The sequence below is a fragment of the Psittacula echo genome (genome assembly GCF_963264785.1).
Source record: "Psittacula echo genome assembly, chromosome: Z".
Lineage (NCBI taxonomy): Eukaryota > Metazoa > Chordata > Aves > Psittaciformes > Psittacidae > Psittacula > Psittacula echo.
The window spans coordinates 56,457,004-56,483,448 of record NC_137742.1 but is presented as its reverse complement, the minus strand read 5'-3'; the positions used below and the strand labels follow the sequence as shown (position 1 = coordinate 56,483,448).

At 41.8% G+C, this 26,445-nt stretch overlaps 1 protein-coding gene across 1 annotated transcript in view; it reads right to left on the bottom strand.

Moving 5' to 3' along the window:
* The window catches only part of GRIN3A (glutamate ionotropic receptor NMDA type subunit 3A), a gene marked incomplete at its 5' end in the record, with an annotated part of 74,179 nt that extends 48,092 nt beyond the window's left edge, over window positions 1-26,087 (bottom strand). Inside the window, one exon of the mRNA XM_080637398.1 lies at window positions 25,377-26,087. Within this exon, the coding sequence (XP_080493524.1) occupies window positions 25,377-26,087 (711 nt within the window). The remainder of the gene's footprint in view (window positions 1-25,376) is intronic.
* Window positions 26,088-26,445: the final 358 nt, after the last annotated feature.

The following is a 26,445-nucleotide window of genomic DNA, read 5'->3' as shown; positions in this document are numbered from 1 at the left end:
GATGTTTGGAGATATTTGGATTTAATACTGTCTTAATTTTATTTTGGAAAGTTTATGTCACTGTAGGATGCAGTTGAACATATAGGCTCTGAAAAATATTACATGGAATTACATGTGAGTATACAGCCTTTGATACTACAGTGCTATTAATGTTTTTACATACTTTTATTGATTTCTCTTTCTTTAAAATAAACAATTACTGCTTTTTAATAGGGAACTTCTGAAAATTCTTTATTCCGCCATTCAGTAGTAATCACTGAGACAGTATAAGTTTATAGCATTGGCTATAATTGGCTATTGTTTTGACAACAAATGGTAGCTTAGATGAGTATAACTTTGTACTTATCATGGAACAGAAGGTTTACAAGATACTATCAGTGTATTGAACTGTGCCCATCCATGCATATTAAAGGTTTTAGGCAAACTCCTTTGGAAATTAGCAAAGTTTGAGTATTTCAATGAAAGTGTCAACTCATACAGAAATTCAATTGCTTTGTTTAAATTTGACTTTAAGCTGTCATTAGAGATGGTATGATTTGCATAATTCAAAATCAAATTATACAATTAAACATAATCTGAATAATGTTACTTGTAATCTAATTTTAATAATGTGTTTGCATTTACATAGTGTCACTAGCAGGAACATCTTGTATGTCTATGAGAGTTTAATTTTTTATTGCACATCATTAGCTCCTGTTTTATAAACCATCCATGATCAACTGACTTCAGTGTTTACTGGGTGAAGAACAGGCCTAGAAACCATAATTTCTGGCTAATAGCCTTTGGATCAGATACCAATAGTCTTTCCACTGACTTTCAGTGGGCCTTGGACCAAGCCATTCATAGAATATTAAGCTTCATATGGTCTGATGTGTTTCAGTCCTGTACATCAGCAGAGACTGAAATGACGTACTTGCTTTTTGTATCCCATCCAGAGCAGCTTTACAGTTTCATTGCTTGAGACACCTGAAATAGTAGGTTCATTTAACAGCTGGAACATGATTTGCATTTCATTAATGCAATATTTTTCAAGCTTCCATTTTAGTAGTCTGTAGTCCCATCCCCCTTGTAAATCTTATGAGGATGAATGCCTGGAGCTGGACTGACCTACACCCTGAAGGATCTGGCCATTTATCTCCTCAACCAAATCTGTAATGCTAATTAGGCATGGTCATTGTGACATTTGACATTATGATAGCTTCATTAGCAGAATTAAAAGCATATATGTGAATATTATTTTGCTAACTGTGTGAAAGTAAAATAACACACAGAAAATATTATTTCCCTCTGAGTTTCAGGGGCAAAGGCAGTGCTTAAATATATATTTATTATAAGAAACACAAAAGAGAAAACAGGCCATATAATTACATCAGAGAAAGCTCCAATGAAGAGGAAAAAAAAACCCAACCAAATCAAAAACCTTCTGGCTTGCAGTGCAACTGTGGGAATTCACAGCTTTACAAACAGAGCTAAATGGCAACTGTGAGCAAGCTGATGCTGCAGCTTCAAAAACTAGGAAGATCTTTCTTCCAAGGTTGAAATTGCAAAATTTAGGCCTAAAACCCCAATTCCCTAAAGGCTACAGGCACACCTATTGCTTTTTGCTTGCCATGAAAAACGATGCTACAAAATGTTTGGTTTTGTTTTTTAATTTCAGCCTTACTACTGAAACTGCAATGTTTCCAGCAGGATTTTGTGTTGGCAGCTTACAGCCCATGGGAAGGACTTTGGATGAAGAGGTCCTGCCACCCTTGCTGACCAGCTGCACAGCTGCCCATTGTACAGTACCATATCCCAGTCGCTGTACGGTCCACCTGCCAACAAGAGAAGGAAGGTGTGTGTGCGCTAGCACGTTCACCTCCAGGCTGCAGTGAGACCTACTCCGCTCACAGTAGACAATGTGGCCGAGAGGCCACGTACCCACAGGTTCCCACAGCAGAGAGTGGAGCATCCAGGTTTTCTTCTCAAAATCCCTTCTGCAGCTTTTGTACTCTGGGGAAGAAAATCACGCATCTGCTTTGGCCCAAAAAGAGGATGATGACTTCATGAATTTCTCTTTTTTCCTGTCTTGCACATCTGTCTCTATATACACATCCGTTTGACCAAGACTGTAATCTGAAACAGGGTAAGTCCCCACACTAAAGGCTGTTTTTTGCAGGTGGCTGAAAAGCTTCTGAGAGACAAAAGATAGATTAGACCAGCCAGTGCTATTCTGATTCCTGCAGCAAAAGAAGCCTGGCATCCATCCAGGCAACTCTCCTGAGCAGATCCTAAAAAGGCACTGGCTGTTTTTTTTAAACACCACAAAACCACAAGAGTTAGATTAATCTAACTTAGTTTGTCCTGAAAATGGTTTCTCTTGTTAGACCAGACAGTCACAACTTAACAGGTTGCTTAGCATCTGTAATGCCTACATCCAAATACACCAAAATAATCTAAATACGCACAGCTCTCTACAAGGTCAAAGATAAAATACCAACTTTCAGATGTTCTTGGAAAGTAGACCCATTACTTATCTTCACAGTCACTTACAAATTATCATAAGTAACACTCCCTCAAAAGCTTCAAAGGTGTTCTTTGCTCAAGGAGGAAAAAAAACCATTTAAAGTTTGACAAAAAATATTTCATAAAGATGCCAAGAACCAAAATAGTTCTTCCTTCCTTCCATAAACTTTGCCATTATAGTTGGAAAAAGGGAAATGGCTACAAATACAAATAGATCAGGGAGAGCTGCATTAATTCTCCATGATAGGCTTTCTTCCGTCATTAAAATGGCAATGAGAAACTCCAGAGAACCACCTCTGCTCTGTGTAACAGAGTAAATGGCAGAAAGAGGTAGCTGGGTCCATGTCTGTGGCTCTAGCTCCCAAGCGCTACAGTATTGTAATCAATGTCTGCAAAACCCGTGTAAATGTTCGGGTAAAAGGTGCCAGGAGATACCAAGTGTAAATATTAGCCACAGTGGACAGTTACTGCATGGTATTGTTTTGTAGAAGCTCAACACTGTTATGGAATCAGCTGTCACAAGTAAGTGAGCACTTGCCAGCAAGAGCAAGAGAATCTCGAATAGCTCTACCCCGGGCTTTCTCTCTAATGTTATTTTGCAGTAACATTTCCTCATGCCTGGCGTCATCTAGGCTGTCATGTGAGCAGAATTTTTCATTTGGTGTTCGTCTGCAGCTATCCCATTACAAGTCTTCCCACACTTGCAAAGGATGGAAATACAGTGGCTGATCCATAGAAGCGTATCTTTTTGGGGTTCGTCTGAATGCCACTATAAGCCTGAATAATTAATATTATTAAAATAAAATAGCATTTAGAAGACTTTAATTATTTCCTTACAGACAGATGGCAATCAGCTATCTCAAAGCTCTTCAGCATAATGTCTAGGGGCGTTTGTGTGCTTTTCTGTTGAGAAAAGCACCTCATAGAACATTTCCACCTCACTAACATTGCTGCTTTTCACATCCTGGCCATCAGTCAGAAGGGCTCTATCTCAAAGCAACCCCAAAGCAGGCAGTCTGAGTTTCCCCACATGTATTACTCAGGCAATGCGTACCGAAAGAGCTTTCTTCCCCCAGTTTTTGGTTCATGAGGGCAGGTAGTAATTCAGCTTTTGCCAGCAGCAGAGCCAAACCCATGGTAGCACCTGGGAGGAGACATTTGGGCTTGCTGAGATCTGCCTCCTTGGTTGTGGCACTCCTAACATCTGAGGTTGATGCAGGAAGACCCTGTTGTAAAAAAAATCTTATAACGCAGCAGTGGTGCTGTTTTAACTTGACGAAAACAATTTAAGTAGCTATCAGAGCACTCTGTGTGTGTGTCTGCTAATGGAAGAACTCTGACTAGTCTTTTAGAGTGATTACTAACAATGCTAGATCAAGGATATAGGTCCAATTAGGCTGCAGTAATAAAATGTTACCTGGATTGCCAAATTCAAAGGCTGCTGAAAAAAACAAATGGAGTTGTAGCAAGGATCCCTGGCAGTGCTATCACAAGATGACAGCAGAAGCCTTCCACAGTACGCACAGGATGGCACCAGAGGTGGTAGGACTAAAAATCACAACTCATCAATGGTCACCTACTGGTCACTAGGAATTTGCTACCTTGAGAGCTGAGTAAAACTGGGTTTAGGGAGAGCAAAGAACAAGTATCCAAAATGTAGTATGTGCCAGGTACCACCAATGAGGATGTAAGTTGGAACTGCAAAAAAATGAGGAATGGGCAAATAACAGCAGACACGCAGACTGCATTAACAAACATACAGAAGTTACCAAGAGCAAACCCAGAACAGGAACTTCTGCCATCAACACAAAACTTCTTCCTTTAGAGATCTTGGGGCACAGATGACTTACGACCAACAACCTCCAACCCCTGAAAACACACACACACTTGCTCTGTCTCCCTAAAGATCTGTGATGCCAAGCTCAGGACACAGAGGTGCATGGAAGGGTAAGACCAACATCTGAGGAAAAGAAGTACGGGAACTGTGTATATGGCAATTTGAACCACATCATTACTGAGAATGAGCTGTAGTTCTTGGATAATTTGCCTGTGTTAGCATCATTGGGATCACTCATACTACTTTGACAAAACTGCTAGGACTTTAATTAGACTAACAATAAATTCTTGGCTTCCCATATAGAAAGGGTTTCTAAAGTTCACGTTAACTGCTTGTGGTGTTTGCTCTGATGCCTTCCTCTTGAGGACTACCATTAAACCAGCGAAAGAGCTGACAGGGAATTTGGCAGTCAAGGCTGTAATTACAACGCACACTGCCAAGCATTGCTTTACACCAGACTCCTTGGCATGTCACTCCTGCCAGGCTCCTCAGCATAAAAGGCTGTTGCAATAACATTCCTATCCTTGCCCTGTTACAGCAAGATGGACATGTTGCAGTGTATCACTAGAAAATGCTACTTTTTCCCAAGTGCAACAGGCTATGAGTACACTTTCTGTATCACCTAGCCTTTTAGGCATAAACCAAATTCTCACAGAACAAGAACAAATTAATTCTGGAAGAAAATACAGATTATAAGGAGAGGAGGTATGGAGAAGACTGGGGGGTTTGGAGAATGATTTATGCTATGTAGGTAAAAGTGGTTCTACAAAAGCAGCTATTGCCCATTCTTATCCCCCATGCAGCTTTTAATCCAAGTAGATTTTATTAATCATTAACATCTGCAGCAAGGAATAAAACCTGGACCACCATTTTCACTCACCAATTCCAGCACCACTTGAAAGTGTCTTCAGCTCTTCCTGAGCACTTGCATTCCCCACACCCCCAGCAGCAGTGCCCCTGTGTCTCATTATTTTTACAAATGACTGTGTGCCTACAAACAGGCTGTGAAATGCTATCTGGTGTTTGCAGCTCAGCAGAGTGAAACTAGGTCATTTGATCTTGTAGACAAATGGGGAAGGAAGTGGCAATTCAACAGAAAAACTTTCCCTGTTCATCCTGAGCCAATGCCATAGAACAGATTGAGAATGTGGTGTGCAGGGCTGTGCTGCTGCATGCAGCACCTCAGGCACAGGACAGCCCTGCTTACTGCAAGGGTGCTGCACCTCAAGGACAATGACCAGTGATCAAGTTAGCTTCTATATGGGTCCCTACCTGTTGGAGAAATATCTGCAGGTTGTGCCACACGAAGTCATGCGTGAAGCTATGAAGCATGTGCCATATGAAGTTATGAAATGATAGCTGTATATGGCAATATACAGTGGGAGAATTAATGCTGACCCATGTTCCGTTCCTCAGAAAGCCACCATAAGCTCATCATCACATCTGCTTCTGCTGTGCCTCGCTCCAGGCATGTTTCACAGGATTAATTTTATCTACAGGTGCATTTTGTTTTATATTGATTTCTCTTATGAAAGAAAGCTGAGAATTAACCTTGCAAAGATTGATCTCTTAACTCTATTAAATGAGGCCAGGGTTGATTAAGTTAGTAGCTCATCCTTCTGAAGCTAGATACTTAAATCATGGCTTTAAGGTGAATTCTTGTGTATACTTGCTTGGCTTAAAATCAGGAACAGAATTTAAACATCTTCACTTGAGATTTCTTATTTAGTACACCAATGATTTAATTAGAGAGATGGAAAATCAGAAAGAAGAGTTACAATTGGCTCTCAGGGCAGAGGGTGAGCAGGGGTTAAAAAATAGGAAAAACAAAGAAAGAAAGAAACAAACAAACATCTCTTTTAAAAACAAACACAGTCGGCAGGCATCTGAGAGGGTGGACCGGCCACTGGGACATGCCATCCCAAGTGGCTGTGAAATGCCACCGCTGCCCACCCGAAGTCCATGGTGCTGCCGCACCGGCTGGGGTAGGAGAGTCTCACCCTGCCCAGGCATTCTCACCTCACTGGGCACCTTTCATTAATTGCATCAGGTGAGGAACCTACTTTCCTCAGCAGGAGGCAGTTTGTTTGCATAAGAAGCAGTTCAAGGGTAAGTGCCATTCAATATCTGCCGTTGCTGCAGGAGGAAAAAATAAACAAACTTGGGGGTGTGATGTTCGTTAGCTCCTCGGCTGCAGATTTACTATCTTTCAACAGAGGAAAAGAATCTGGCTTTTGAAAATGCAGCAAAGCTTAATGGCTTATATTCACTATAATTTTTTAATCACTGCTCCCAACTTTTCTTTCCCAATCCTAATACCTGTCAAAAAAACCCCAAAAAACAAACCAAACCACCCCCCAAAAAAACCCAACTATACAATTCAGAAGTTTGCAGCAGAGTTTGCAAATTGCTTTTCTGGGCATGCAAAACACAGAATAAGGCTGATCCTGTAATCAGGAGGCGCCTACCTCACGCCCCCAAAAGCAGAAGCATTTGAGTTTCCAGCAAAGTGCATAGCATCTACCCACAAAGTGTGTGACTGTGCAGAGTCGGTTACCAAGGCACACAGAGAGAGAAGGAGGAGGAGGAGGAGAAAGGAGCTCTGGCTGGTTGTCAAACACAAAACCCAAGCTATATGGTTTAAAATCCCTGCCTCCTCTTGTTTCTTGTTTTCGAGCAAACCCCTCTCTGTAAAATGGGGATAACCCCCTCCGCAGTGTCCCTGGGGGCACAGATCACCACCACATCAAGGCCAGGCTTCTTACTCCTTTGTGAAATTGCTCTCCATCTTTCTGCTCATCTTAAGGTTTATAGCAAGATAAATACTTCACACCCTTTTACACAGGGAGGGGTCACAGTGGAAAAAGGAAAATAAACAAAAAAAGAAATAGGCCACAGGTCTTGGAGAATACACCAAGATTTTGCCAGAAGCAGAATCTAGGGCTCAAATCTCCCGTTCCTTCCAGTGCTAGACACAGCTGCTTCAATAGATAAAGAATGTGGAAAGTAACAAAAAGCGATTTATTTTATGGGTTACTGTTAAATAATTTGGGCATTTATTCCATTGCAATACTCACAGTGCGCTGGTCTGTCTGTCCAGACTAGTGTTACCCCTCCCACTGATACTTGTCTCATCAGGACCCCAGGTCTGCAATCATTTGGATAATATTACTTCATCATTATTTTTAAGTGGATAAGCAACTTATAATTACTCATTGTATTCCAGAAGAGTCCTGGGTACAGAGTTATGAAACAACACCTTAATGCAGTAGGTACTTCAGAGAGCAGAAAGTGGCTTACAGCGAGTATTGTGAACAGGGCTGAGAGACCACCACCTATGCCTATTTCATCCTTTGATTTATAATATGAAAGATCGTTGAGTGAATATTTACAGCTCCTGGTTGTGACTCAATCTTCTGCTCTCCTCTAAATGCTTGACAGAAAATACACAATACCATCACCTTTCTATTATGCACAAATACTTGCATAGATTACTGCTACCAGGTTTTCTCTTCCTCTGCACCAGCTAGGTGCAGACGCTTAGATCAACAATTAAGTGATTGCACAGAGCTTGTAAATCACTATAAAATATGAATTACACTTATTATCATTCCTTTGTACTGTGCTTGGGCTCTGTGGAGATAATTTGATAGTTCACAGGTTTCAAGTACTGTGTCCAACCATATGTATGTGAGAGGGGGTACAGAACAGAGACAAGTATGTGACCATACAAACTAGGAAAAACAGCATGCCACGCTTGATGGGACCATCTGGCTGTACTGAAGATTCGTATTGCTGTTTGACACCATCCCTCGCCAGAAGCTAGCACTAATCAAGGGACACCAGCACTGGACAAATGAATGTAATTATCTTTTCCTTTGGCTCTGCCTGTAGCAAGTGCGGCTGGTCCCAGTATCACACTGTTAGAAGAAGCTCATCAGCCTTCCTTTTCTTGCTGCAACTGCAAACAAGCACTGTATGGATAAACGACTACTGGTGGCAATGGATCCCAATAACTGCCCGGGGCACAGCAGCTCTACCACGAAAAGAGAGCTTTTTGCCTTGCAGCATTCCCTTCCTTTTTGTTATGCCGCTAGTGCTCAGTGCGCAGCGGGGGGGCAAGCTCTGCAACAGAGGCCAGCACCACACTGCTAGTGGGGCTGGAGAGCTGCATAAACTGCACAGAGTTTAAAAAAAGTGGAAATCTATACACATCAAAGAAATACAGGATCTTCTCTTGTTAATGAAAAACTCAACAGCAGATGGACAAAAATAACTTAGGGCACTGCTCTTACTAGCAGTTTGGTGGTGGGGAAGTTTCATATACTATTACCCTTACAGAAAAAAATAATAGCTGGACAAATTGTTGTGATGGAATTAAATACCAAATTAATTGTAAATAAAGTATTTAATCCTACCTATTTATGCAAAATCTTATTTGTACATCTATGTTATTTTTCTGGAAGGGGAAAGGGAAAAAAACTGTTGTGGCAGATTAATAGGGTTTGCCCTGTTAATCTGCCAAGGGGTTGTTCATGAGAAAATAAGGAAAGCAGTAGCAACAACTTAACAGGCTGGATGTTACTCATGAGAAAAATGCTTTGAAGCATGGAAATGAGGGGAAAGGCCTTTACAAATCGAGTTTTCTTTTTGATAGTGGCTCTACCTTTTCTGCTGAAATTTCTTGTAATTTCCACTGCTTCTGTATCCCCCTCGTTTAAAATATATCTCCTCCTTAAAGTTATTTAGGGTTTGTGCAACTCTGTGACAGCTGAAAACCACTACGCTCGTTGCAAAGCACCAATTACCCAAGTACATTGGGTATTCAATTTATTTTTTAAGAGCTTTGTGCTTTAGGATCTGCTAGGGATGCACAAAAGGCTCTCAGATACTCCAAACCAAATGAATCAATAAACTCTTGTCTGTGCTTCAGCTTCCTACAGACATACAAGACATTTTCTTCCTCACAGCTCAGCTTTTCCTGCCCTGGCCCACATGATGATGCATATGAATGCTATGCTCTCTCTAGGCCAGCTCTTTAACCCTGACGTCAGCAGGTAGCTGATGAGTGACTGCAGCTGACGAAGATGCCCTCAGCTCCTGATAACAAACTCTATGAGTGTTTTGACACAGTCCGGCAGCCAGACCAAGATCCCTGTAGGTAGGCTGGATGCAGCTGAGGCAAATATCTTATTGGCATAGCTGCAAATCTGAATATATCAGATGTATTAATGGATCTGCCTGAATATGACTGCCTTCTTGTGCACTTTGTGGCTTGTAAACTCTAAAAACACAGCAGCTGTGACTTGCTTTAAATGGCACCTCATTCACCATCCTTCCTACAGCCTTTGCCAGTCCAGCGTTACAGACTAACATCACAGCCCAACCTAGCATTACCGGTTCCATGGACTAGAAGAAATTATGCCATTTATGAACTAAACAAACAAGACAGAAGTTACGAGTTTAATGATTTGGGAGCCAGCCTTGAGTTATGCAAAATACATTGAGGTAGGTATTCACAAAATTGCTTCAGCATAATTGTTGGCACATGGATTGTTTGCAAACAGCTAGCACAAACTACTTAGCTTTAATCATTTGTTCTGTGACATAGTTAGTCATGTACTATTTCTGCTTCTTGAGTGGGTGATTGTATCCTCTTAAAGGAGAGGGTAAGAACCAGCAAAAATGAAGTGCGCCCTGGGAGTTCAACATGGATATGCGCTTATAAAAGCGTCATGTCTCACTAATCTCAGCAAGATGTTTGCGTCTATCTATTTCCATGCAAATAATCCGCAATGACTCTGCAGAGTCTGTTTGAACCAAGCCTGGGGACGAGAAATACACATCGACTATTTCTGGTGCTGCTGATTCTTTTTAACTCTCTGAACAAGGGGAAGTGTTGCAGAGGAGTATCTAATTCCCCCAGACAACCTGGAAGGAAGTGATGACAGACCATCGCTCTTAAGAGTCTGGCAAGAACATACAATCAAAGCTGCTGTCTCTCTCTGCAGGAAACGGTACTGCTTCAGGGAGAGAGAACCTACAACAACAACAACAACAAACAAAATCACAAAAAAAAATATACATACTCCCTGAGAAATACGAATGTATTTTTTCTTCTTTCCCCATTTCAGTTTGCTCTGTTTACGTGATTCTAGCACTTGTTTGCAAGTCTTGATCAGTTTTCCAGAAGATAAATTACACTTCTACACATTTCAGTGAACTGGATGGAAGTAAGGAAGGTAAAAACCTGGAAGGTCTGAATTTTGCTGTAATATTGTTTGGTATTTTGCATCAACACAGAGGCTACACTGCCCAATCTGAGCAAGGGAACTGAAATATTCTGTAAAATTCCTGCTTAAAAGTCTTTATCAGGTACCACACAAACACCGGATGTATTATTAATAAATTGGAGTGAAACAGCCAGCCAGCTCTGAGAATAAAGGGGAAAGTCACACAAAGCAGGATCCTTTGTTGAAATGTTTGCTCTTCTCTTCTGAAAGATAAGCAACATTTAGAGTCCACTCTTAAAGTGACTGAAGATTTTATGCATGCTTGAACATATTAATGGACACACATGTGGACTGTTAAACCATGTGTAGGGAACACCAGGCAAAGAGGTATGAAGGCTTCTGGAACACCACCGTCTAAGATCACGGTGAAGGCAACGGAAAAGAAACCCACCCGGATGGCAGTGTTGGTCTGGCCATCTGTGTGACTGGAAGCACTGCTCAGATCAAGTGAATTCCTCTGCAAAGAACAGATTTTGTGCACAGCAGGGAACTTGCTCTCTGGGTTGGCTGCTTCTTCCTCTTGCCACTAAAACTCTTAAAAAGGATGGATGCTGCAACACCACACAACAGCTCCAGTGGCCACCATATTGTTGTTACACTGAGTAGTTGTCAAATGCGCATATAGAATCAGACCATCATTTACAGAGAGGCAACTGGTTACCGCTGATTGTGACAGCCTTGGACAATATTCAACCTTCCAGAGGAAACTTCTGACAAAGCAAGGAAATTCAGCTGGACTTCTCTCTATGCCTGGACTAGTAGACCAGTAACTATTCCGGAACTCAGCCCTGGGTATTTTCCTATATGTTTTTAACTGTGTTGGAGAAGACTGAATTTCCCATTTGAGTCCCCTGTTCAGTGGTCAGATGCATACTTATTTCCCACCCTCTTACTGACAGTAATAAGCAATTTTGCTACTTACTATTCTCTAATAGGATTGTATTAATTTTTTATGTCTCTCAGAAGACACAGAACAATTGAATCAATGAGGTTGGGAAAGACCTTTAAGATAATCAAGCCCAACCGTTACCCCAGGACTGACAAGTCCACCACTAAACCATGTCACTACAGTCCTGTTCTACATGATTTTTGAACACTTCCAGGGACAGTGATTCCACCACTTCCCTGGGCAGCCTGTTCCAATGCCTGATTACCTTTTCGGTGAAGAAATTGTTCCTAATATCCTATCTAAACCTCCCCTCTTGCAGGTTGAGGCCATTTCCTCTTGTCCTATCACTTGTTACTTGGGAGAAGAGCTCGGCTACCTTCTCACTTCATCCTTATTTCAGGTAGTTGCTCTCACAGTGCTGGCATAATATGGATCCATAAAAAGATGAATTGTCTGAATTATTCTTGATCTTAGCCAGTGAATGGCTTTCTATAAATTTTTAAGTTAAGGGAACTCTCAAGTGACAATAAGGCAAAGTCAGGTAAAATTTAAAATTAAAGTTGATAGAAGCGTTAAGTTTTCTTATGAATATAGTTTTAATATTGCAAGCCACAGATCTTGTTGGACTAGTTCCTCATCCTAAGCAAAGCCATACCACACTTACATGAACAGGAATTATGAATATATTGCTTTGGTTTTTAAATTGATGGCAACTGCATGAGAAACAACATAGATATTCACACGAATCAAATTATTCATTTCAGCTGTTCTTGTTCTCATCAACATTTGCTTTTCATGAACATTTCAGCAGTCAAATTACACTAGGACAAATGCTCATAGAAAATGAATAGCAAAACCAAACACTTTCAGTATTTGCAAGTTCCAGCTTCCATGTGTATCACCAGTCATTTCGTATATCAGATTGGAAGACAAAAACAATTAATCATGCACCTCAGCCAAACAACCAAACCTGTATCTCAAGCTGGTCCCTATTCAAAGCCAGTGCAGTAAAAGGAAGCCCTTTCATACATGTTTTGGAAGGCTGTGGGATGCAGTTATTCCCAATGCTTACATTGTTCGTGCTTGTTCCAGAAATTTCAGGTGGTTTTCAGGCAGAAAAAAAATTCTGTGGTTATCAGATGTATTATTCACTGTGAATTCTCACTTTATTTTCCTCTTAAATTACGCTTCTGGGGAGCAATACAAGAGCTGTATGACATAGGCAACAAGCTCCTTTCTGTGTCAAGCAAAGCATCTTTCTTATGCTAAACGTGGTATACTGCATCCCACCACAAGTCTCAATTTGCAACTTACTCTTTGCTGTAAACCTGTAAGGGTTGTGAATGCCCAAGGAGGACATTGCAGCACAGCTAACTTTCACACAACTACATGTTACATATTTATATGCACTGTCAAAATGGTAGGAAGATATGAATTTGAGTTTCACTGGAATCTAGCAGGCTGAGCTATTTATAAATAAGTGTCTTATTTTTGGTGCTCTTCAGAGAATGTGATGAACAGTGAGTGATGAGCAATTTATGTTACTGATCATTTGTATCACAATAGAGCCTTGCAGTCTTTTTCTGGAGTCAAGATTCCAGGGTCTGTATTAGCCTACTGTGGAAGACAGGGTGTCAGAACAAAGACCAATGGGCAAGATTAAGTACAGGTGAAATGAGCATGTCACATGAAAATGAATGAGTAGGTAGAAAATGGTGTAGCTGAAAAGAAAACCTGAGGGTGCTTGGGGATTCTGGGCATCAATATTCTAAACAGATGATATCTAAAATATATCTAAATCAAATATCTAAACAGACTGATAACCCATCTCTCTCTCAAAAGAAACTCTTCAGTATGAGGAATCCTTTCCCACAAGCATTCTGCACTGAAGGCTTTTCTATTTTACAATGAAAGATAACATTAAGCAAAATATGGCATAATGAATGTGAAATAAATATCATTAGAAGGTGTAAAGAGATGTAAAGGGTATAAGTGAATGAAAAAAACAGGTTTTAATTAACAGCTGTGTAAGTACTCTGCACTACGTAAATAATTCATGTATAAAAGATAATCATAAGGGTGACTGAATAATCATAATTTTGGCTTCCCTCTTCTGACTGCTGATGCAAGATTCCTAATCAGAGGCCACAAGAGTATTGTTAACTATACCAGTCTATCCAGCCTATTTCTATAAGATACATGGTGATATGAGCTTTTAAAGAGATGATTAATATGTGGTGTTTTTTTCTACCTCAAAATCTCTGAGGAACAAACACTGATGCTATGCTTTATCATTTCACCCCTCATTAGCTCTGTAGTAGATGCCAGTGGAAGTTTGGCATGAGCTGCCCCTCTGTGTCGCTGGAAGGTAGCTGAGTGCCACACCAGGCAGTGCATTTGGTTTTGCATAACTGGCAACAAAGAGGGGATATAGGGATCATACAGCAGCACACCACCTCCTTTTGTGGTCCTGGAGCAAGGAATAGCACTAAATGTTACTGGTGCATGTAGTGTGCTTGCTGGATGACTGGGGAAGAGAGATGGCAGTAAAGCAGAGCCTTCCTTCAAAGTTTTACTTGATTTTGTACGCTGAAAATAAGAATAAGCTCCTGGAAACTCCTTTTTGGCAAGTGCAACACAGTGCAATGATGTCTGAAGTTTTCATGTCTCAAAGCTTAAACCAAAAATAGTTAATACTTTGTGCTTCAACTACTCACCCTCATTTGCCTCAAAGCAATTTAAATGGAAGAAACCCAGGCACATAACTTTTTCACCTTTTCACGACTGCCCTTCCAATGTAGAAATAAAAACTCCATGGCATTAGTGTACTAAGAAAATGTAAATCACAGTACCAGTACACTCTCGAAAGAGGGCAGCTATCAGCTCCAGGTAAAGGTTTGATCTATTTTTCCCACATTCTAATGCTTACATTGAATACAGTAAATTCTTAGAAACAACTGTGCTTCTACAAGGAGCTGTTATACATGAGTAAGACTTATACGCTGAGAAAGTGATAAATAATTATGCTTTCATCTAAAATAGCACCAGAAAATTATCAAACTGTGAACTCATAATAATGACTTTTCATCTGATCTGCAAAAAAAAAGAAAAAAAAATCTTTTTAAGCTGGTTTGACTGAGTACGCTATTAAGATGAGTGTAATGTAACTGCTTCATCAGTAGCATCACTGAGAGAGCCTGGTGCATAATACAGCTGCTCTTTCTGGCTATTAATTGCTATGTCTAATAGTTCTTTCCTTGCAACAAATGCAAAACTTAATTTTTAAAATCTCAGTTTATGCTTGAAGATCTATCTCATCTTTTAGCTCTGCCTTAAGTTAGAAAGCCTTGTAAAATGCCTTATGAGCAGCTAGGGCAATCATTTCCTTCACAGTGTTAAAAAAGCTGGAAGTGGAATAGCATCCCTTTAGGGAAATACTAAAAGTTTAAAATATGCCCGTGCAGCATATTCATAGATTTTTATAATGCATTTCAAATACTTTCCACATTGTAAAACAGGCCTTGGAAACTATCATCACAGATGAAAGCTGGGGAAGACAAAGTAATAAAAATACAAAAAAAGATAAAAATGGTGCCTGCTTCTGAATTCCTTAACATTTGATTTCTTCTGTATAATAATAACAATCAAATGATCACAGTAATTTCCTCAGTTACTGTGCTTTAGTGGCAGCTGTATTCACCTTCACTCTTCTCCCTATCCTTCTCCACCTCCCCATCTGCTGCCTGAAGCCATGCAGATTCAGGTGACTGAAACATTTCAGATAAAAGTTAATTAGCCAGAACAGTGCACACCAGGTCTTTTCAAAACGGCGTGAAGTGGAAACCTTCCAGTCAGCTCCTGACAGCTCTCCCAGCTCACCACTCCTGCAAGGGAGATGCTGTGCAGCAGGGTGCATCCAAGAGGTCCAGCATCATCTCTCAACCTGCTGATAACACACTCAATACCTTGCAGACATAGGTATGGCTGCTAGCACAGCAGCAGTATATACATGCTCTCTGCTTACACCAACAAGGCATATATATACTACAGGGATGCAAGATGCTTGTGAATAGTTGTATTATGTTGTTAGGAAATGACACAGTAAGCTCAGGACTGAGTGGTGAACATCAAGCCTAAATAGCTATGTTTTGTAATCCTGTCTATAGTTAAAGTCACAAGGCTAGCTGCACATAAACATTTGGATGCAGTGCCCTGCAAAAGCTGCATATAACAATTACTGTGGTTTATTGCAGTTGTGGTATGACACGCTATCAAGTCCCTACTGAGTTCTTCATGTAATTGTCCATAATTACCAAGAGTAATGTTAGTAGTTTGATGTGACAGCTGTGAAGCACTTGGGGCCAGATTGTGAACTTCTTAGTCACACTCATAAGGAGTCCCTTGCACAAATGGCTTTGCTCAACTGTGACTCCCTTAATAAATGAATCATCTATCATTCCTGCCTACTCAAGCTTAGATCCTTCCTCCAGTTTTTCTGTTACTTCTACCATCTGCACATCCTCTCCTCATGGTGGTAAGAACAAACTCAGCTGATTGACAGGGCATTTGGGAAAATGTAGAGACCTTCAGGGCCAGATCACAAGTAAAGAACAGTCACTGATGTCCAAAGCTGCAATCCTAAAGCCACTGTCCCTGAACTTATTCCCATTTATTAGGAAATCCCTTTTGAGTACCTCCTGGTATGTTGCTGCATGCATCCAAGAGACCTTGGTCTGTCTCCTGGCACTCTGAAACGCTGACCAGATGTCTGACCCTAGGTGATGGAGCATCAGGTGGGACCAAGCCCTGGGATACCCAGGTGTGTCTCTTTTCCTTAATTCTCAACACCAGGGCAGAAAAAAGGCTTCCACTAATTACACCTACCCACACCAAGGCATCACACCCTTTACAAGAAGCTCTGCTCACAGCTGCAATAAACCGCTATCTACCTTTGATCTAATCTCTGTTCCTCTCCTCCCAGTTTCCTGGGAGGTCTGCACTATTTGTTGGGGAAGGATTACTCACTGGAAGCAACTGTCCTTAGCCAGGGATCAAGACAGCCCTGTTAATTCAACCCTGACTTGGGCAAGCTGTTTCACTCTGTGCTTGGTGATCCCAGCTCTCTGTACAGTGCTTTCATGCAAAATTCAGTTCCTTTGTTTTTATGCTTCTGAAATCACCAAAAGGAGAGACAAAGAAGGGCACCTTTCCCTTTTCTTCTCAATTCAGTTTATTTTCTCCTTATCTTTCCCTGTGCCACTGATATTTATGTTTCTAGTTTTCTTGCTTCTTTTTCTTGTTTTCTCACCTCTCTTTTCTATAGCTCCTTTCAGCTATTCAGAATAAACTCTGCAATTATTCAGAATAAACTCTGCAATTATTCAGAATAAACTCTGCAATTATTCAGAATAAACTCTGCTGTTGCTATTGCAGTGAGATTCGGTATACTCTCTCACTCAGACTGAAAAGCTGATCCTTCCCCTCCTTAAAAGCCCTTCAATAATATCTACAGGACCATGAATTTATAGCTTGATTCTTCTTTGAAAGACAAATCTAGATTTTGAAAACAAAGTGGTTTTTTTCCAATTTTCTGCTAATTACACTAAATATATAAATTCTAGCCATACTATGACTTGATTTCCTTCACATCAAAACATTACATGGAAATCCACAGCGGAAAAGAATAGAACACGAGATAAATGTGTTACTTGATGGCTTAAAATTGTAACTAAATTCAACACAACCTAAACTTCTGTGAGTTTTCAGTATTTCGTAAGCATACAGTAAACAAATCATTAAATGCATCCCAGTTGAGAATATTTCTAAGTAGTCTTTGAACTTAATTGCACACATTGAACTGAACAGCATATCGCATGACAAGATCCTTGGCTGTTTTCTAATTTCCATAACTCTGCTTTCATTTTAGTGGAAAGATGGGGCGCTTTCTCTAACTTTCACGGAAAAATTCTTGGGGGAAGTTATACTGAACACCCCAGTTCACATTTCTAGAGTGTTTGTTAATAATTGTTAATGGTGCCATAACTTTTGTATTTGTATAGTACCTGTCAGCAAATTGTCTTTAAATGTGTTTTTCTTTTGGCCAAATTTTAATTTTTACTTAGTGAAAAAAGCTAAATATTCTTTGGTGTTTCTTCTGATAATGCGTGTCATTCAGTAAAAACCAAAAATTCAACCCTGTCATGGTTTAATCACTCATTATCAACATGAGCTTGTGCAGTGTATTATGAAAGACCTCTTCTAGGCTATGCAGTCACTAAGACTTTGTCTTGTGAACACTCAAAATAGCAAAAAATAAAAAAGAAAACATCATGTATGGTATGAAATTCTGTGTTAACTCAGCTTTTTCTGCATCAGAGAAGCAGCACAGGATAAGGAATGAGAAAATCTTGCTACTAGCCAGCTCAGATATTTTCTCCAGGATCTAGTATGATGAGTACACTAAGGAAGGAGACTAACACACAAATGTATATCAAACTACAAAGCAGGTATCTTTGCTTTTGAGTTTTAGTGTCAATTCAATATAGATATTTGTTTTCCATTTACATAGCAAATGTCTACTAGTATAGTATTTAACTATAAGAATCACCTTTTCTCTACTCCTTTCCTAAATCTTAACTCTTCACCACCTTTTTCAAAGGGAATTGACGTAACTGAAAATACAACAACTTATAAAGTTTACTAAGTGATTTGATAAAACTTGACAGAACTGGATTTACTTCATGAACAAAGTGATCACTGGCATAATTTTATCTAAGGATTCCCAGAGTCAGACACCCTAAATAATTATAGACTCAGTGCACATTCTAAACCTAGGTAATAACCCCTTGATTTTGAGACAGTTTGCTCACTTTTGACTTGAAGTCACCCAAATGAAGAATGTATTTCAAATGATGCTGCACCATCCAGTTTCATAGACTGCAGTATTTATATCCTCCTAAGTATGAAACTAGCAGACATTCAAACTGTGACATGTCCAACGTTTCCTTAAATAATAATTGCCAGGAAAAGAAAAATGTACAAAAACCTATGGATGGTGAATAATGCTGTGAATGGTAGCTGTGCAAACCAAGCCTTACAACTTACATTATGAATTACAAATACTGTAAAATAAGAACACCTTCATGATCTCTAAGCTAAGTGCTGAAGAAACTTAAAGGGGATGAAGGAAGAACCCTGCTGTAAAATTTCACTGAGATTTGGGTGGCAAGGAATACTAAACAACCTTTTAGTAATTCATACAACTTCGAAGTCTTGAACTAATGTGCCTAAAAACACTTTTTCACCTCCAAAATTTGCTCCTCCATAAGCAATAAAACAGCTGGGAAAAGAATATATTCTCATACCTCAAAATGCTGTATACATGTACCATACAGCATGCTAAAACATTCCAAGCTGCAAGTTCCCTTAATTTCAGAAGCCCAGTGGCAGGACAGTGAATTCAATGAGTTTCTGAGACACTTTCTTCCAAAGGAGAGGGGTTGGACAGAGAACTGAAAGGTGATCCTTAGAAAATTTCACCCCATCAGAGTTCTGGTTCTTTCTGTTTCAATGGGATATTAAAATTAAGGATCCAGAGGACAGAACTGAAAGTCAAAACACCCTCACCAGTTTCCTGCATTCTGAAAAAGGGTCTTTTGAAGTCATCATGAATTGAATCCTCCTTAAAACTGTAACTGCAATAAAGAAACATTCATTTTTCTTTTTTAACTTTTCATTGTCCCATGCTTCTGAGTATGCAAAACTTGTTGATAGCGGAACTATCCTTAAAAAAATGAGGCGACAAGGATGACTTCTTCTGTTATCAAGCATGCAACACACAAAGAGGCCCTGAGCATTAAACAAGGCAAAAAACCCCCATAAAACATAGAAGATGCCAATGCAACTCCCAAATGTTATGCCAACATCACTTTCACAAAACTTAAAAGAGTTTTCTGACCACAGACAAGAATATAAACAAGGACTCCTTTCCCTTCAACACACATAATTTATCAACTTAAAGGTAACAGATTGGCTTCAGCTGACAACACAAGTCAACTATGAAACTGGTACTTTCACAGCAGACAACAGAACAGAAGCATAAGTAAAACCATTCTCAAAATAACAACCTGAGGACGACATGATACTGGGAAAAGCACGTGAGCGGCAGAAATTGGATCATTTAGTAAATACTACCTAATTGCTTTTTAAGACAGGAGACCTTTCACATGATGCTAGGACCACAACGCTGCCAGCAAAATGTAGTTATGCCCCTGAAATCTGTGTTTAAAAGAATTAATGACTGTATAGGATACCTGGCTACAGAGAAAAATGTTACACAAAGCTTTTTTACATTAGCCAGCAATGTAAAAGGATTCTCACTTCATAGAAGATCAGTGGCCTAAATTGTCCAAGTTTCAAAAGCTCACTATGAGCAAAACTGAACAGAGACCTTTAGCTCAAAGAGAAGCAACTGAACATCTGTTTGCACGTCCTTTCAATTTCTATCCTTTTTTCCCTCAAGGCACCTTCCATAAACCCTCTTGAAGTGCACAAAAAAAAAGGTACATGCCATACATATAATTTATGCAGTGTGAAGTGAGAAGGGCTGGTGATCACAGGGAAAGATTGAATAGATATTCCTCATCTACACAGTAACTACTAGTACAAACTTCAACATTTGGACTATGTCAGGCTAGCAATGATGGTTTGAATTACCAGAGCATACAGCTAAGCTTGTGTTTCACAGTCTCTTCCGGAAAATGAGGTTTTTAGGACTTTTTTTTCTCGGATGATCAAAACCATTTTTTCTGCAAAAATGCAATTCTGGCTTGAAGAAGGAGAAAAAGTATCTTTGGGCATTTAGCTGGACAGAAGCTTTTCCACATCTCCATTCCCTTGCTGTAATTTCTGCCTGCCCTCGTTGGTGCAGGTGTCTGGCAGGTCAGTATGACTCCTGGGGATACCATACACACAGTGATATTCCTGGCTATTTTCTGAAGGGAAAGATGTATAATTTCCCACCCAGGGTGGTTTGAGATATATCTATATCTATCTATATCTATATATATCTCTCTCTATATATCTATATATATCTATACACACACACACTATAAAGCTGTTTTAAAGAGAAAGCATAATCCCTTTAAAAGCAAACCAAAAATTAAACATTAATTGTCGGTTTCTTTTTACAGCATCTCTTCTGAGGCTGAGCTTGCTACTTCACCAGGGAATTCACTGTTTAACCTAAAACTCTGACTTGATTTATGTATTCTTTTGACCCTCTCTTAAGTCTTGGCAGTAATCAGCGGTGCTGCAATTTCAGCTCCTCAGGAAACCAGATAAAGCACGGACTAGCTACGCAGGCACCGATTATTCAGATTTACTTTATTCTGTTTCATTGCTTTGAAAAGATTCCTTTTCATGTCAAAAGACATCAAAAGTACTGATTTATCTGAAACCCACTGAAAATACTCCCTAAATTCTGAAGTTCAGAGAGTGCTCCTGCAAACATGATCTCCCCTGTGTTTCTGATAGTATCATATATAAAATGGATATTATGGGCTATCCTTCTCAGACTCTCGGCTCTGAACTGTAGTACTAGAAGTGATACCACTGTATTTATGGCCCATGTTGCATGGATCTTTTCCCTGTACAATCCCTGGGAAAATTATTAATGATGTTGGCAGGCTTGGAATGAAAGAACAAACCTACGTAATGTGACAAGCCCTGCCTCAATGGCATCAGTGTTCTTGAGTTGCTGTCTCCAAAATAATGAGCTGTCAAAGCTTCAGTGCAATTTGCATTTGTGTTAGTAGTGAAGAAATCCAGCGGTCTTTTGCTTGCTGAATGTTAGTGTTAAATTGTTACTTTTGTTTACCAAGAGCATGAAGATTTACAAGGCTGACAGTAAACTCAAAAAAGTAAACAGCTTTTTTTAGATCATAACAGCATCTGGATTTATTATCAGTGTATGTTAGGCATTAAATCCCATATACATACGAAAATGAAAGATGCTGCATTTTACCCTGTGTAGCATCCAAGCCACATGTGCATTTTGCCACTCACAATAAGGAGCCTCCCTCAAAAGCTGTTGCTGGTAACAGAACAAATGCGGTACCACACTTCGTGATAGCTGTTGTCTTGTGATTGTTAATTGTCATTGAGGAAGACTATGGTCTTTTTTTTTTTTTTTTTTTACTTCAGGAGAATATAATTTAACAAGAAATAGACTTTTTAAGACGCTCGAACACACTAGGTATCTACATGACTATTGTTGCTCAGCTGTACCAATGTGGATTTCCTCTCAATCTTACATATTTGAAGTATATCACCAAATGCCACAGAGGCAATAGCCAGCATTATTGAAATGTACTTCAATTCTGGATCCTTATCTTACTTTTCATCTTAAGTATTGCTTTTTTGCCACATTAGGGAAGATTTGCTCAAAAATCAACACGCTTATGATAAAAGTTCTGTATGAAGTAATGATGGAAACATTCAGCAGCAGTACAAACTGTATGTATATGTTTTTGTCCTCACATAATGTGGAAAATGAGAACTTGTTACTACATTAAAAGCCATCCTAACAAAAATTCTGAATGCTGAGGTAAAGCAGCTCAAGACAGCATCTAGCAAACGTTGAGTTCATTAGTATGCTTGCCATACTCCTCATACGGCAGACAGTGGGCAGTGCTCTTCAAGGGCAAAAAAGTTTTGGGTCTGCCTGGAAGAAAGCTAACTGTTGGCAGCTCCTAAAGGCATGCAGCAGTAGTTTTGGGGGGAGGGAGAATTGCTCTGGCAAAGTATCAGTGGGAAGGGTGTCCCCAGGGAGGCTGATGCTTCACATTTCAGAAGCAGGGTTAGATCTCAGGAAGTTCTTCTTGACTGAGTTTTCTTCCGACTCGTCTTCTCTGGAAAACTGCATGCTGGGCCTTACCAGCAAAATGTGTCTTGCCTATAAAGATGTCATTCACACTCACTTCCTCTAAAACTGCCAGTCTGTAGCTCCAAGGCCATTAAACCAGGAAGGTACGAAGTTCATGGCATGTTCATTTCATGCCAGTGCTTGCATGGAACTGTAGGTGACAAAATCCTTGCCTACAGCAGACACTAACACACCAGAGGCTGCTGAGGTCAGTATGTCTGGGATTCCCCAGGTCCAAAATGCTGTTGAAAATCCTGTAACTCTGGAAAGTATGTGAGGTAAAACTGCTGAAGTTAGAGTGCTGCCTCCAGAGCTAGCCTTAAAATAGTATTTATTGAGTGAAGGTATGAAACAGAGTGTTCAGAAAGATGTCAGGCTCTCCAAGCCATCTTGAGAGACTAATACACTTGTGTTACCTGCTGGCCTTTAAGTAAGGCTGAGGGTTTTTTTTAAATCCATAGAGCCTTGAAGAGTGATTTTTTTTAGCTCAGCTGAAAAAGGAAAAAAGGACTCCCTTCAGCACAGGTTCAATGCCAGCATTGGTCTCACTGTCACTGAAGACAATGACAATTAAATATCTGCTTAAAAAACAGAATCCTGATTTGGATAGATTGATCCAGTTGTCTCCCCATTGAGAACAATCTGAGACTTAAGCAGAAGCTTTGAAGTTTGTGGAAAGGAGCAATGGCTCTAACCTGTGCTATATGTGTTTAACACATCTTGTGTCATCAACATAGACCCATCTCTAAGATGAAAGAGAAAATAATTCTGATTTTAACAGGCATCACAATACAATGCTGGGCTTAGGATCTGGTCTTCAGGGAACTGTTCCTACTGACTCCATCGCACCTGCAAGTGTAGCTGCAAAACTGGTAGATGCAACTGTGAAAACCTGGGTGCTACTGCACCTAATTTGCATAAAAAATGGCATTCAGTGGCACTAATTACCCTTGAGTTTCTGCACAAATCTGGAGAAACCTGAGTTACATGAATTTTGCTGAGGTAGAGAAAACTATCAGAGCTCAGACGAGCATGTAACAGTCATACACCTTCAGTTACAGACTAAGAGCTGCCTAGCACAGACTTTCTTTTCCTAACTTTTCTATAAAAATCTAACACAAAAAATACAGAAGTCCAATGGTGATCCAGGCAGGGGTTTACATTTACTTTTGCAAAGTAAAATCATTGGTAATCTTTTATGTTCTTACTACATTTTGAGGGTAAAGTTGAGCTACCTCTTTTTATACAAAACAACTACTTCTCCTGGCTATTTACATGGCAAGTTCTGCCATTTCATTCAGGATTTCCCTTGCATGGGTCACACTGACTAGAGCATTTTCTTCCAGTTCTTTGGCCTGAAGATAATTACTGGCATCAAACACACATTTGCAAAATACTGAACTGTCACCTTTTCCGGAGTGTGTAACAGTTAAGTTGTTGTCCTGGTTTCAGACGTAACTTATTTTTTCTCCCTCTTAGTAGCTGGTGCAGTGCTGTGCTTTGGCTTTAGTCTGAGAACAGTGCTGATAACACACCAATGTTTTAGCTGTTGCTAAGTAATGCTTACCCCAATAAAGGACTTTTCAGTCTCTCATACTCTGCCAGTGAGGAGAGGGCAGGAAGCTGGGAGGAAGCAGAGACAGGACACCTGACCCAAAGTAGCCAAAGTGGTATTCCATACCACAGCATGTCATGCCCGGTATGTATACTGGAGGGAGCCACTCAGAAGGCCCAGATTGCTGCTTGGGTTGGGCTGGGTATCAGTCGGTGGGTGGTGAGCAACTGTATTGTGCATCACTTGTGTTCATTGCTGTTTTTTTCTTTTCCCTTTTAGTTTTATATTCTCTCTCCTTGTTATTTCCCTTATCATTATTATTATCATTAGTAGTAGTAGTTTTGTCTTATACTTTAGTTATTGGGCTGTTCTCATCTCAACTTTAGTTTACATGCTCTCAATTCTCCTCCCGCCTGGAGGAGGATAAGCGAACGGCTGCGTGATGCTGAGTTACTGGTTCAGTCTACACCATGACAATTGCCATCTCTGTGTAACAAAGTTTAGCTCCCGTTGGATGCTACTACTATTTGTGCCTAAGACAGTTACTAGTTTTTACTATTTTAGCTACACTAACACACACACATACTGTCAGAATTTACTTTCTACCAGTTTAGTTAGGCAATTAGATTTAGCAAAAATCTGATCTAGCAACAATGCATGAACTACAAGTAAAGAAAATCCTAATGCTGTAGAGAGCTCAATGCAGTCAAGTTACAGTGAACAACTGCCCCAAGAAGTGTCACCTGGTGAACAGCCTACACTGCCCACACACAATGAGAGCGCAGCATTTAGACCAGTAATAAATTCAGCAAACACCCTGAATGCTGGGTTTAGCCTTTCATTTCTCTTTTTTTCTTTCCCTTTTTTTTGCTAACAACCTCATTTTTGTCTGCAAAGCATGTCTTTCTCCAAAAACTAAGCTCAGGACCACCAGAACAGCAGCTTCTCACCAGTGCGTATCTTGGACACCGCTTCTCCTCTCAAGTCTGCAACTTAACGCAACGTATGACTTCAGGCTCACTACTTAGCTTTTGCCACCGTGCTGTTGGTTTCCACAGACAGGATGCTTCTCCCCTCTGCCGCAGGGCTCAGAAGAACGGCCAACACAGGAGACGATACAAGAGGACGGAAAGGCAAGAAAAGCGATTCCGACTGCCCCAGTCAGACGGCTTCTTCCCGTGCAGTGACTCTCCGCATCCCGGCCGCTAACGAGCTCCCACGTTCTCCACGTCCCGCCCAGACACCGGACGGACCCAGGAGCCTTTCCCGCAGAGAACTGGGTGCGGGTGCTGCCTCTGCAGCGAACACCGCGCTGCCTGCCCCTGTGCTGGGGGAGCCCTGCTCGCCTCTCCGCGTACCCCCCGGCGCCTTACCGGACTCCGCCGGTGGAACTCGCTCGGCACGATGCTGACCACGGGGATGCGCAGCGCCGCCGAGATGAAGTCCAGCTCCAGCATCTCCCCGCGGCTTTGCGGGAAGGCGAGGATGGCGGAGACCCCCTGCACCACCACTGTGTGGCACAGGCTCTGCAGGAAGGAGAGGGGGTCGTTGCTCCAGGAGGCACTGGGGGAAGAGAAGGGGAAGAGGGGCAGGTCGCCCAGCCCCGCCTCGATCGCCATCACCACTTCCAGGGACAGGTTGTAGGGCAGCAGCCCGGCCACTCTGTTGAGGTTCGCAACAGCCAGCAGCAGCGCGTCCCGCGGCGAGGGGGGCAGCCGCCTCTCCCCACCGCCCCCCGGCCGCCGGCCCCGGGGCCCCGCGGCGATCACCCCTTCGGAGCTGCCACTCGCCCGCCTCCCGCCCGCCGCCTCCACGGGCCAAGCGGCGGCACGGGGCTGCAGGTGGGTGGCCCCCACCCTGACGGTGTGCCCAATGCGCCGCAGGATTTGGCAGGGCTGCGGGTGGGACGCGGAGCCGGGCACCGCCGCCAGCACCAGGGCACAGGGCGGCAACAACAGCAGGCACGCCCGGCCCAGGAGCCCGCGGACCCCTGGCCGCCACATGGCCGGGAGCCGCCCGCCGCCTCCCCCGGCCCCAGCCCCTCCACCCGCCTCAGCCACCCCGCGGGCGGGAGGCAGCGGCATCAGCCGCGGCGGGCGGCCCCCGCGCAGAGCCAGCCCCGCCGCCGCCCATGGGGCCGCCGACGCGCCCCCGCCCCAGGGCTGTAGGGGGGGTCTGCCCCCGGCCCGCCCACCACGGACCCGCGGGGCTGCTGCCGCCCGGCCCCGGGGCGGGACCCCGCACCGCCCCCCTCTGCGCACTCCGCAGGTGCCGGCACGGCGTCCCTGCTGCGCTCCTCCGGCCGGATGCCCTGGGAAGAGCGAGATTCTCCCCTACGAGGTGGCCCTGCCCGGCTCCTCGTTGCAGCCCGGGTTCCTTGCAGGGCTGCCCGGTCCGGCTCACCCTTTCTGAGGCCACCGTACGCTCCCCTGCCCGGCTCCC